Consider the following 12,068-nt stretch of genomic DNA (forward strand, 5'->3'; position numbering starts at 1 on the left):
AGCTTGTTTTGTGGGGGCCCAAACGAACCAATCATTTCAGCCACAGTCGTGTGGCAAACCCTGGCGCTGAAATGTTTGGTTTGTTAAAGTGTGCATGTCCTGTTTATACAACATAAGGGTGGGTGGGAGGGCCCAAGGACAATTCCATCTTGCACCTCTTTTTTTTCTTTGCATTATGTATAGTTTGGGGCCTAGTTTTTCAAACTGCCATCCTGTCTGCCACTGCAGTGCCACTCCTAGATGGACCACGTGTTTGTGCTGCCCACTCGTATCTCTTAGCATAGTCATCCAGCTACCTCGGTGCAACCTTTTGGACATAAAAACACTATTGTGAAGTGTGAGGTGTTCAGAATAGACTGGAAATGAGTGGAAATTAAGGTTATTGAGGTTAATAATAGCATAGGAGCAGAAAAACCCACAAATTCTGTGATTTTAGCTGTTTTTATGGTTTTTTTCAAAAAAATACAGATCCAAAACACAAAACCCAGAACCCAAAACACGGAAGGGTGGTTTTGGCAAAACCAATCCAGATCCAAAACACGAAGAAAGATCCAGATCCAAAACCAAAACACAAAACACGAAAAGTGGCCGGTGCACACCCCTACTATTAATCCGCTTGTGAAAGTATCCGTCACCAGCACTCATTTGCACCTGCTTCATCCTTGCTGCAGCCATATGCTCACATCTGAATAGCCTCAGTTCCACCTGCATGGCCTTATCATATGTGCAAACTCCCATGTGCTGCCCGGTTACTCCCATTCAGGAGCAAGTGGCGATGTAGCTGAGATCAGTACGACTGCATCACACACAGTTGTATATAACTGGCTCAGACACATCACAAATCACAAATTGGACTTCCATGCTACCTTCAATTATCACATAGGGCCGAATTCAGAGGTGGATGCAATTAAAACATTGGGTGCAAGTGTCCGATGTTTTAAATCTGAGCATGCGTCTGAGACACATCGGACATGCATCCTGATAGTTCCCAAACCAGTTACTAGGGCTGGCGTTTGTCGGAAAGCGTGTTGGGGGTGTGCTGGTGTCAGGGAATGCGTCGAAAGATGCAGTGCCACTGGCACTGGTAGCCATGTATTGCCGGACATTCTGAGCAACCATAGGGCTGCTCTAACATCCAATGGTGCAGCTGATTTCCGTCCGATGGTGAGACTAATTGCTCACTGCAACGAAATAGAGAGCTCATCGACTGAAACATTAGCATAAATTTGTAGTAGCGGCCCCGACAACAACTGCAGCTGCTACTGCATTAGTATCCACCTCTGTATGAGGCCCAATGTCTCCAGAGTGCAGAATACACTGCAAACTCCAGTGACCAATACTCAGCTCCCAAGTCCATAGTATAGACTCCTCCAATAAACCACAATCCTCAGAGGTCAGTAAAAAGCTACCAAGTCTCCAAAGTATAGCTACCTAGTCCACAGATTCCCAATGTCAAGGATATGACAGGCCCAGTATCTTTGGCAAGCACAAGGGAAAATAACAGTTGCTGTTATGGGTCATACTTTGTATGTTGTCATAAAAAGAACTTCTCTAGAAGCAGTGATAAGTAAGGTGATCTTACCTGTTAGAACTAGCTTTACAATTGTATCACGGATAAATGTTTCATTTATTATATCCCAAAACCATTTAAACCGAGTCAAGATGTAGTGATAAAATGATGGGCTTGGCCGTAGGAATTCATGAACTCTAGTCCATAATTCGGCTGCAAATGAAAACAATCAAAGAATAGAATGCAATAATATAGCTATGTTTAAAATCATAAGCAGACGTGAAAAGGGGAAGAAATATTATGATTGGGGATGGAATGCATCACTCATTGCGTTTTGAATGTGATGCATCCCGCCAGTGACCGCATGCATAGTGGCATTTATCTTTTATAAAGATTTGCTATTAAGACAGCAAAGGACAGCTCTTCTGATACAAGCTGTCCTTTGCGGTGTGAGGGCTTCCGGGTTTATGATTCTGGAGTACTTCTGCGTGGGAGGGATGCTATTGGATCCATAGGCTTCTATTAGGAAATGCCATCTATAAATGCTGTGGCGTCACTGGGGTTGGCGATACCCAGTGTGCTGTACTCACCCTGTCACCCCTCCTATGGTCCTCTGTGCAAGCCAATGGTCTGCACGTGCTCACAAAAGCCATCCCCCATGATGCATAATGTTTTGGGGGCTTGGTTGTGTGTCATGCCCCCGTTCTCGTCATGATGGGGGCTTGCCCAGCACTACGGGAGCCACTGGGCAGCCCCGCGCTTCTCTCCTAGCACAATGGATGATGCATGGCACTAGTGCATGCAGGGGGGGTTTCTGAGTGCCCAGAAACCCCCCTGACCAAACCAATTTTTTTTTTCAGAGACAGCCTTGTCTCTGTCTCTGCACTATCAGAGGGCCACCCTTGGAGCTGGCCAGCCGCTACCTGTTCAGCTGTCAGCGATTCTGAATCAGGTAGCTTTCATACTACCTGATGCGGAAGCGCTGACAGTTGAACTAGCAGTTGCCGGGCAGCGCACAGCGATCACCAGGGCCTGGACAGAGGCCATCAGGGACTGACTGGAGGCCCAGACAGAGAGGGGGCGCACTCTCTCCGGCACTGCCGATCCCCGATCCCGCTATGCTGCAATGCAAAGCATCAGGTAAGTGTGGGGTTTGGCCTGGCTGTCTGGGGTAGGCTGGCTATCGGGCTTGGGCTGGCAGTGTTGGGCAGGGGATGGCTATCTGGGGATAGCTGTGTGAGGCTGAGGCATGCTGGCTGGGGTGGCTACTGTATCTGATGCAGGGGCTGCCTGGCTGGGGATAGCTGGCTGGGCCAGGGACAGGCTGGCTGGGGTGGCTATCTGGTGCAGGGTACTGTCTGACTGGGACAGGGTACTGTCTGGCTGGAACAGGGGCTGTCTCGGACTGTTTTTTTGGGGCTGGGGCTGGGGCTGACTGGTCTATATATATGGAAACCCCCCCAAAAATCCTGCGTTTGCCCTTGCATGTATGACACCATTCGAAGGAGTGACACCGAAATAGTAGAGCAGCTCTGCTATTTTGGTGTCATCCCCCTGAATGGTGTCACTTGGTGCAGTGAACAGCGGTGAAAAATACACAAACGTCATCCCCTGTTCCAGGAGGGAGGCACCCCCTAGTGGTGCCACTGTATAGATGGCATTGCCTATCGGGAACAAACCCCAGAATGTTTTGCTTTCCGGAGTGTGATGCATATGGGGAATGTAGTCAAACCTTTGAAAATTGCAGTTTCAAAGGTTTGACCACATTTTAGAGGATAGCGCATCCCACCCTGGGTGAGAGAGAGCAGCACTAAACCAACTAATTATTGGACTGGAAATAATTTCCCCCTTTTCACAGTTCTGCCTTCAACCTCTGTCAAAATCCTGGGTGCACATATCCTTCAAATTACATTTTTATCGTAAAAGTTTAACATATCTGTAAAATGTAACGTCTGACTCCGTCATGTACTCTACATGCTCTTTGTGTTAAACTATTTAGGAGAAAAAAGTTTTTTTCCAGACTTTCCAGTTTCACAGCTTGGTAGATTACTTCAACAGACATTGAATATCAGGGGAGTATTTCTAAGAGACCCTCAATAATTTCATGACTAATGAAACACATTTAATGGTTACTCTTTGGGGGGGGGGTTTCATTACAGCAGGATGGAAAAGTTCACTTAATCAAAACACTTTGTATGCCTTAAATGTTAAAATGTTCCTATTGGGTTGCACGGGTGTTGTTTACTTGTAACAAAAGTTCAGAAAAGTCATAAAATCCAAGTATATGTTATTGAAACAAAAACTGCTCAGACTAGTCTTTATTATGTTAAAGCTGATATTGTGGAACGGAAGGTACGCCTCTCAAACAGCTCTTACACTCGCCCAGCCCTACATAGCTGTTTTAACTGTGCTCTGTCCAAAGTTGTAGCACTACTCAAGAACGTCTACTTGATTTCAGCTTAACAGGAAACAACTGTTGGATATGATAAAGACGTTTGTTTCATAGCTTACGGATCGTGCAGTTTCTTCCATAGTACCCAGTCCTTGTGCAGTCACATTCATATTTGTCTAGATCAAACCTCACGCACACGCCTTTGTGCTGGCATGGAAAGTAGCAGCATGGATTAACTAAAATAAAAACGATAGGGAATTAATGGAATAGTATTTTCAGTAAAGCAAAAAAAAAAAATCTAGAAGTTAGGGGGGGGAAATGTATCAAACATTTGAAAAAGTGGAGAAGTGGACAAATTAAGAAATTGTCAATAGCAACCAATCAGTTTCTACCTATCATTTATGTACTTGAGTAATGCTAGCTGTAAGCTGATTGGTTGAAATATGAAGCTTCGCCACTTGGCCACTTCTAGACTTTATAGAATGTTTGATATATTTGCACATATGACCATAATAAACAAACTCTGATCATCTGTTAACTAAAGGCCCCCATACATCAGCAATCATTGGGGCAATTCTGCATTTTGCAGATGATTGTGTAAAAGAAAAATCTACAATGTATTGTGTTTATAGATGTCAGATTGCGAAAGAAACAAACAAACGTGATTGGAATTTGTGAATCAGGTTGTCCAACATATTGGTTTTCACAGACCAATTGCGGCTGTAGATTGTTAGTGCATGGTAACAATCAGCCGATTTGCAGATCGTCACTAGTAAAGTTGGGTACACACTAGACGATGTGCAAGTGACGCAATGGTCATTCCTATTTCCCTTCATCCCCTGAACAAACTATATAGTGCAATCCTCCTAACAACGGCACAATATATCATATAGTTGGATCGCATTCGATTAATCGTTGCTACTGTAAACACTATTCATCCATCTTTGGGTTGAATATAAACACACTTCACGATTTCCTCAAAATCGTTAGATATCTTCTCATCTGTCATAAAGTACAGTGGTCGATTGGGGAATCATTAAATTGGGGGGAGGGGGGAATCACAGAATCTGAGAATCGTATTTTTTGTGATTGCTGATGTATGGGCCCCTTAACAACAATCCTGCAACACTGTCGACATGTAGCCATATACTCCATGATGCTGAAGTACTCATATAGCAGACTTAAAGCCACCATTACTTTAGCTCCATAAGAGCTAAAACATGCCATCATTGCTTTGCAAAGGCAGCTAATATTTTCCATAACATGTCATAATACAAGGTACTTACAAATTACTTAAATAACCTACTTCCCTGCAACATTGTGTCTGTTGACAAAGATTATGCAAAATGTCCTCGTGTGAAAGCTAACACCGTTGTGTTTTAATGTTTTAGACCTTTGCATTATCAAAATATGTACAAGGCACCATGCAAATAATTCACCATCATAGTCACAGGAACAAACCAAATCAAGTGCTGATAGAATAATACAACATACTGTACTATGGGAAACATCAGAAAGTCAGGAAATATGAGCTAGATAACTGTTACATTTCAGCAGTGAAGGATCATATAGAACAATAAGAAAACAGATTACGTTTGAGAATAAAATAATCTTTAAAAAACAATATATTGTTAGAAAATTATCATACACAGGACTGCAAACTACCACAAACTGCATTTTAACAAACGTCCTTACAATGATGAACACTACAGTCTAACATGGAAGAATATTGCTCCAAATGTGCTGAAGACAAATGACCTCCAAACAAATACAATTCAATTATGCTTAAATAATAGTATTTCCTGTTACAACAGCTGCTGGAAACAGCTGTAAAGCGATCAGCATTACCACTCACATTTCTATCTACCAGACTAATCCTTACATCTTCATTGCACACAATATTTCTGAGGAGAGACATTTGTTACTTGACAGAATTAAGCTCTCTAGCTACAAAGAGCAGTTCAGTTGCACATGTATTACTTACTATGCTATACCTTTCATCCTAATAAATCTGACTGTCAAATTCCAAAGCAATACACATCTATACACATTTTTGCTTGCAGTATGTTTATTAGAATAGCAGACTGTACAGTTATGCTTCAACAGGGATCTAGAGATCCAAATATATGAGCAGTCAATTTGTTTAAATGAATCTCAAAATATGTGAAAAGCGAATCAATGAGACTTGTTTAGCATTTGTACCCTCTCTGGAGATGTCTTTGTAAACGAGGGGAGTTAGGCTTGAAGAAAGGCAGACAAATATAATGAGGTGCATCATGCAAAGACTAACCTCTTACCACTTACAGCCACTCCTTTCATTAAATTACAATGTTAGCTTTCTTCCAAAATACTACTCGAATAAGACTTATTGATGCCTTGAATTAACCATGATATACCTGGACATCGTGGCACCCTGTTCAGACAAGAGAGAACCCCTTTACAAAACGTCTGGCACCTCCATAAACCCCCTCCCATGGTCCTACAGTATATGACACTTTTATTTCTCAAACCCCTCCCGCTTGTCTCGGTCACTTCAAAAAGCCCCTCCTCCCTCGGCCCTGTACATACTGTATATAGCTCTCCATTGGACAGCATTTTCATGGAAATTTCAGTATCAACATACTCTGTAGGCCCAATGCGGAGGAGTGTCTGTTGCCTGGAGTCACATCTGTGTCTTTATAATGTAATGACTGATGATCTTTCTAATGAGATGCCCACTGTCAGCAGTGCTAATACGTCACGCTACGCCTTTCGTCACACTATCAAAGCTTGCACCAGTTCTATGGCAAGTGCAATTTCTCCATCTGAACATTGCGTCCTGTGCCAGTACTATGGTGTCATTAGATGGATTTGCTGTCAGTAACACGCCCACATCTGCCTATACCATTCTCTTGCAGGAATGCCCATTGAAATCCACAGCTCTTGCGTCCAAATTCATTCTGCTTATTCTGGCGGTAACCATTGGGAAACACAAAAAAAAAATCTGTCGTACTTCCAACATCAGCAACTGCGTGCATATGAGCATGGCGTGCAGTTAGCATGCACCTTTGAATCAGGCCCTGTGCCTCAACCATTTTGCGCTTTGCACATGGCATCCACTTTTGCATGTGATTTGTTGCATGCAGCTAAAACCTCCACACGTCTTCCCATGCAGTCCTAATCTAATAATCCCTGATGTAGTATTTGTTTAAAGTTTAAAGAGTGTGCTACTGCGCAGACTCCAGTCTTCCTGTTCTCCACGGAGGCTTCATGTCCTGTCCCAAGATGGCCACTGTGATCACTACTGAGCATGTGCAGGGCCATTTTGTCTTTACTGTGCACATTGTGTAGAATGACACTGCTCCACTACCCATTTGCAGCATATATTTATAAGCTGGTGAGTTGTATAGAACCCTGCTCCACTGAAGCTACTCCATTACCGATGTACATGTAAGTACATACCATACTTGCCCACTTTTGAAAAAGCATTTCAGGGAGATTGTGATAGCATCACCTATGAGCACAGTGGTAAAATGGACGTATACTGCTACATTTGAAAGGCGTGCCATAAAACTGACTTACATCCACATGTAAATGAGCCCCAAAGCAGGGCCGAAACTAGGATTTTTGTCACCAGGGGCAAGACAGTAATTTGGCGCCCCCCATGTAATTCCCCCTGCAGTAGTGCCCATATTGTAATGCCCCCATAGTAATGCCCATATGTTAATACCCCCATAGTAATGCCCCTGTAGTGCCCACCATACAGTAATGCCCCTGCAGTGCCCATGCTCCCATATTAATGCCCCTGTAGTGCCCATGCTTTCATAGTAATGCCCCTGTAGTGCCCATGCTCTCATAGTAATGCCCCTGTATTGCCCATGCCCCATAGTAATATCCCTGTAGTGCCCTTACAGTAATGCCCCTGTAGTGCTCATGCCCCCACAGTAATGCCCCTGTGGTAATGCCCCTGTAGTGCCCATGCCCCAATAGTAATGCCCCTGTAGTGCTCATGCCCCATTAGTAATGCCCCTTATTGCCTATGCCCCCATAGTAATGCCCCTGTGGTAATGCCCCTGCCCCCATAATAATGCCCCTGTAGTGCAGCTTATTAAAAAAAAAAATACTTACCTTGAACCCCGCTCCTGCATCCAGCGTCGCGTCCGGTCCGCCGACTGCTCCTTGGAACTATGGGGGAGATGTCATGACGTCTCCCCCATAGTGCCCGTGGGGAGAGCCGGAAGCTGGAGTTCGGGAGAGAACTCCAGCCTCCGGCTCCGGCTACACCGCGTCGCTGCAGAGAAGGAGCCGGGCGCCCGCTGGTAATAAATATTACCAGCGGACGTCCGGCTTGGAGCCTCTCTGCAGCGCCGGGCTGGAGGTCACTGGCACCAGGTACAGTGGCTCACCCGGTGCACGTGCACCTCCAGGCCCCCCCCTAGTTGCGGCCCTGCCCAAAGCAGTTAGTAAGGTAAATGTGTTGATGAAAACACTAATAATTCTCAGAAAATGCATGTAGCCATAGGGATCATTGTGCCTTATAACCAATTCAGGGAAATTATACTAATGATTCCATTTGAATGTCTATATTTTCTCTCTTATATAGCAGCTTCATAATGGGGGTAAGGTGCAATCAGGGAGATTGGTAGACTCTTCAGGGAGATTGCTAATATTTCAGGGATAAAATAAAAAACCAGGAAAGGGGAATTGGAGAAGTTCAATGAGCACAGGATGAGAAGGTCACAGGTATGTAAATATAGATATAATATAGACAAGTCCACAATCATCAAAGTTAAACCCACTATCCAATAGGGGTATGAAAATAATTATTGGTTGTGTGGAGGTGCTCCCCTGAGAGTATAAATTGATAAGAGAAAAGAAAGAGAAAGAAGAACTCTCTAGTTGGGGTCACTCTTAATGATACTAAATTAGTAATTAATAAATAACATTTATTAGATATGCATTAAAATATCTGCCAAGAAGGAGTGCAGATCCTAAATAGTAAAATTACAGTGGTACATAATCAATAATAGACAAAACAAAACGAAACACAATACTAAACACTGATATGGGAAGCATAGTGAAATATGAATCAATGGAGTGACATCAGGAGAAAAGATTGTTGTCAATGTTAGTATGGTTATATAGCAGAATCACTAAATAAGCCCCCCTTACACAAGAAATAAATAATAAAAATAATAAAAATAATATAATTAAACCAAAATTTTATTTTATTTTTATTATTTATTATTTAATATTTTTTTTAATTTTTTTCTTTATTACTAATTCTTCATAAATACACACATCTCTTCATTTCACATTAGCACAGTCTTCACTATTCATCCAAAATTAGGTTATCCATTCACGTTATCCTTTATATCAGCTCACCAATATTGTATCTACAAACCCCCCCCTTTTTTTCACTCTATTCATATTATCATTTTTTTCATCACTCACTAATTTATAAAATAATTACTCTTTAATCACCCTCCCCCACCTTCTCCCAATCACTCCCCCCTCTTTCAGTAATTACTCATATCCATTGTATTAAACTATTCTAAAACGAGTGTATATATTCATATAAGTATTGTGTATAATCGTCGGTCCAGAAATACATTGAGTATCTGTATCTTCATTTTATACATTTCCCCCTCGTTTTACAACTTTATTAAGCCATAATATTAGAATTCCCAATTAGAAACTCACGTGGTATTGTTATTATCACGTGGTATTGTTATATCTCTTCTCTTCCTGGTTTCCCGTAATTTTGCCAATCAGGAGCAAGTTTAGTTCGACTTATCACTGGGCATCTAACATATGCACAGCAGTACCTAGCCCTCTGATTGGTTAACACACAGGTTAAAGATCATCTGTGCGCTACTACCGGCATCCGACTGAGGAAGCAGCTCATGAAACGCGTGTCTCGGATCAGGTGCACTCCCGCTCTGTATAGGCGGGATCTCACAGCACTACACGCTGAGGACTCCGGTGATGGCAGACTTTGCTCACCTCATGCTGACTCTCACTTGAGCAATCAGGTACCACACTAATTTTATTTCCAGGCGCACGTATTGACCAATTTGTCATGTGTAAGTGACTGGCCCTGCACTACCTCCAGAGGCAAACAGAGTATAACTTACCTTGCATGGACCACAGTGCAGCCAATATATTACTTTCTTCCTACCACAATATACGATTCTGTGCTTCTCACTACTCACCACTGCCCGTATGGCATGTGAGTAGCAGCAGCATTGGGAACGATCACATACTGTGGCTTTTACCCTAATTAATGCTATATATTCACTTTATATATTAAAAATCTTTTTCACTATGGGCACTCTCATTAAGGTCAGATCTGAATAGGTTCCTGCACTATTTATACACCAGGTTCCTTTTTCACATCAGACTTAACAGTAGATGCTCAATACACTTTTTCATACCCTTGGGTAAGTCTGACAACACGCTCATGTGTCATTCACTGTGATACATAATGACAGGCAGCAGCTGTTGCCTTGACACCGTATAAAGGGTATAACCTATCTATATTTCTACACTCACTATGTAATCTATTTTCTGTGGTACCTGAAACAATTATAAATATACGGCATCTGGTGGACTCACAGGCTGTTACAGAAGTTTATCATTGCCTATTTTTTGGTTCCCATTTTTTCATATCTGATAGACTTACTATTTTCAATTTGCCTAATTGGAAGATATAAACATTGAGAGTTCTCTACAGATATCTGCTGACACGTATCTTTTACATTTTTGAGTATCATCATATTGTAAATGTGTTGTTGCTGTGACATGTCATGGAAGTTAATTTTCATGGAACTTGCTTTTCTTGTGTATGATCACATTATTATTTACATTTAGTTGCTTTGTCTGACATTCAGGGGCGCTTATTTAGTGATTCTGCTATATAACTATACTAACATTGACAACAATCTTTTCTCCTGATGTCACTCCATTGATTCATATTTCACTATGCTTCCCATATCAGTGTTTAGTATTGTGTGTCGTTTTGTTTTGTCTATTATTGATTATGTACCACTGTAATTTTGCTATTTAGGATCTACACTCCTTCTTGGCAGATATTTTAATGCATATCTAATAAATGTTATTTATTAATTACTAATTTAGTATCATTAAGAGTGACCCCAACTAGAGAGTTCTTCTTTCTCTTTCTTTTCTCTTAATATTTCAGGGAGTCTACCTGACAATCAGGGAGAGTTGGCAAGTATGGTGCAAACAGATGTACCTACTATACTTCTATATATCAATACCACTTGTTACAGTAAGTAACTGAACTGTTCATAGTCATCTGCTGATGTGTGCCAACATAACTCTGCAATATCAACTCCTGCACACACATAATTTCCAACTGGTTATGGGCCCAGGCACACAGGGCCCATAACAAGCTATTAGAGACGTCACCTTAGGCAGAGCCGTAGCTAGACTTTTTGGTGCCCTGTGCCAGATAGAGCATTGGCGCCCCCCTCATTTTTCAAAGAGACATAATGCACCCAAAAAGGGTCATGGCTTCATGGGTAAGGGCCAGGGAACAGATAGGAGAGGCCAGGAGATGCTGGGGATGAAATTAGAGGAAGCTACAAGCAAGAATGATAATAAACAGAAATTTGACAGGCCCAAACATCGCCCCCTGACCTGTGGTGCCCTGTGCGATGGCACCGGCCGCACTACCCTAGCTACGACCCTGACCTTATGCACATGTATATTGCATAAGAACACAGAGTGAAGACAGCACAGATTGTTTCCAGTGCATTATATAAACAATGAAGCGGATTACAGTAAAGAAGCTACACAGTCATGTCTGCAGGAAGCATAAATACGGGAGCTACACCCCATAATGGGGTTTATCAAGCTAAAAGTTGCAGAAAATGATACAACTTGTAAGTTTGATATGGAAATGCAATTAAAGTGTGAAAAGTTGTGGAAGGTCACTGTAGGTCCAGATGCAGATTCAAGCTCAGATGATAAAGGGGGTGATTCAGCATCGGACGGAATTGCAAAGCAGCACACAGGCAGCTTTTCAATTCCGTCCTTGCTAATACAGCAAGAGGTGTATGACACCCCCTGCTGCATTTGCAATCCCAGCACTGCGAGCCAGGTCACCATCGCGACCACCGGTGGTCGATGGTCACGATGGTCGACATAGCCTGGGCTGCC

The 12,068-nt window shown here is 42.4% G+C and overlaps 1 protein-coding gene across 1 annotated transcript in view; it reads right to left on the bottom strand.

Annotated features, from left to right (window-relative positions):
- PTGS1 (prostaglandin-endoperoxide synthase 1) overlaps positions 1-12,068 on the bottom strand; it is a 126,330-nt gene that overhangs the window by 70,055 nt on the left and 44,207 nt on the right. The window contains exons 3-4 of the mRNA XM_088466614.1: positions 4,022-4,138; positions 1,583-1,723 (exon numbers count right to left, since the gene is read on the bottom strand). Coding sequence (XP_088322740.1) covers positions 1,583-1,723; positions 4,022-4,138 — 258 coding nt within the window. The remainder of the gene's footprint in view (positions 1-1,582; positions 1,724-4,021; positions 4,139-12,068) is intronic.

Source organism: Taudactylus pleione, unplaced genomic scaffold (genome assembly GCF_031769625.1).
Source record: "Taudactylus pleione unplaced genomic scaffold, aTauple2 ptg000009l, whole genome shotgun sequence".
Lineage (NCBI taxonomy): Eukaryota > Metazoa > Chordata > Amphibia > Anura > Myobatrachidae > Taudactylus > Taudactylus pleione.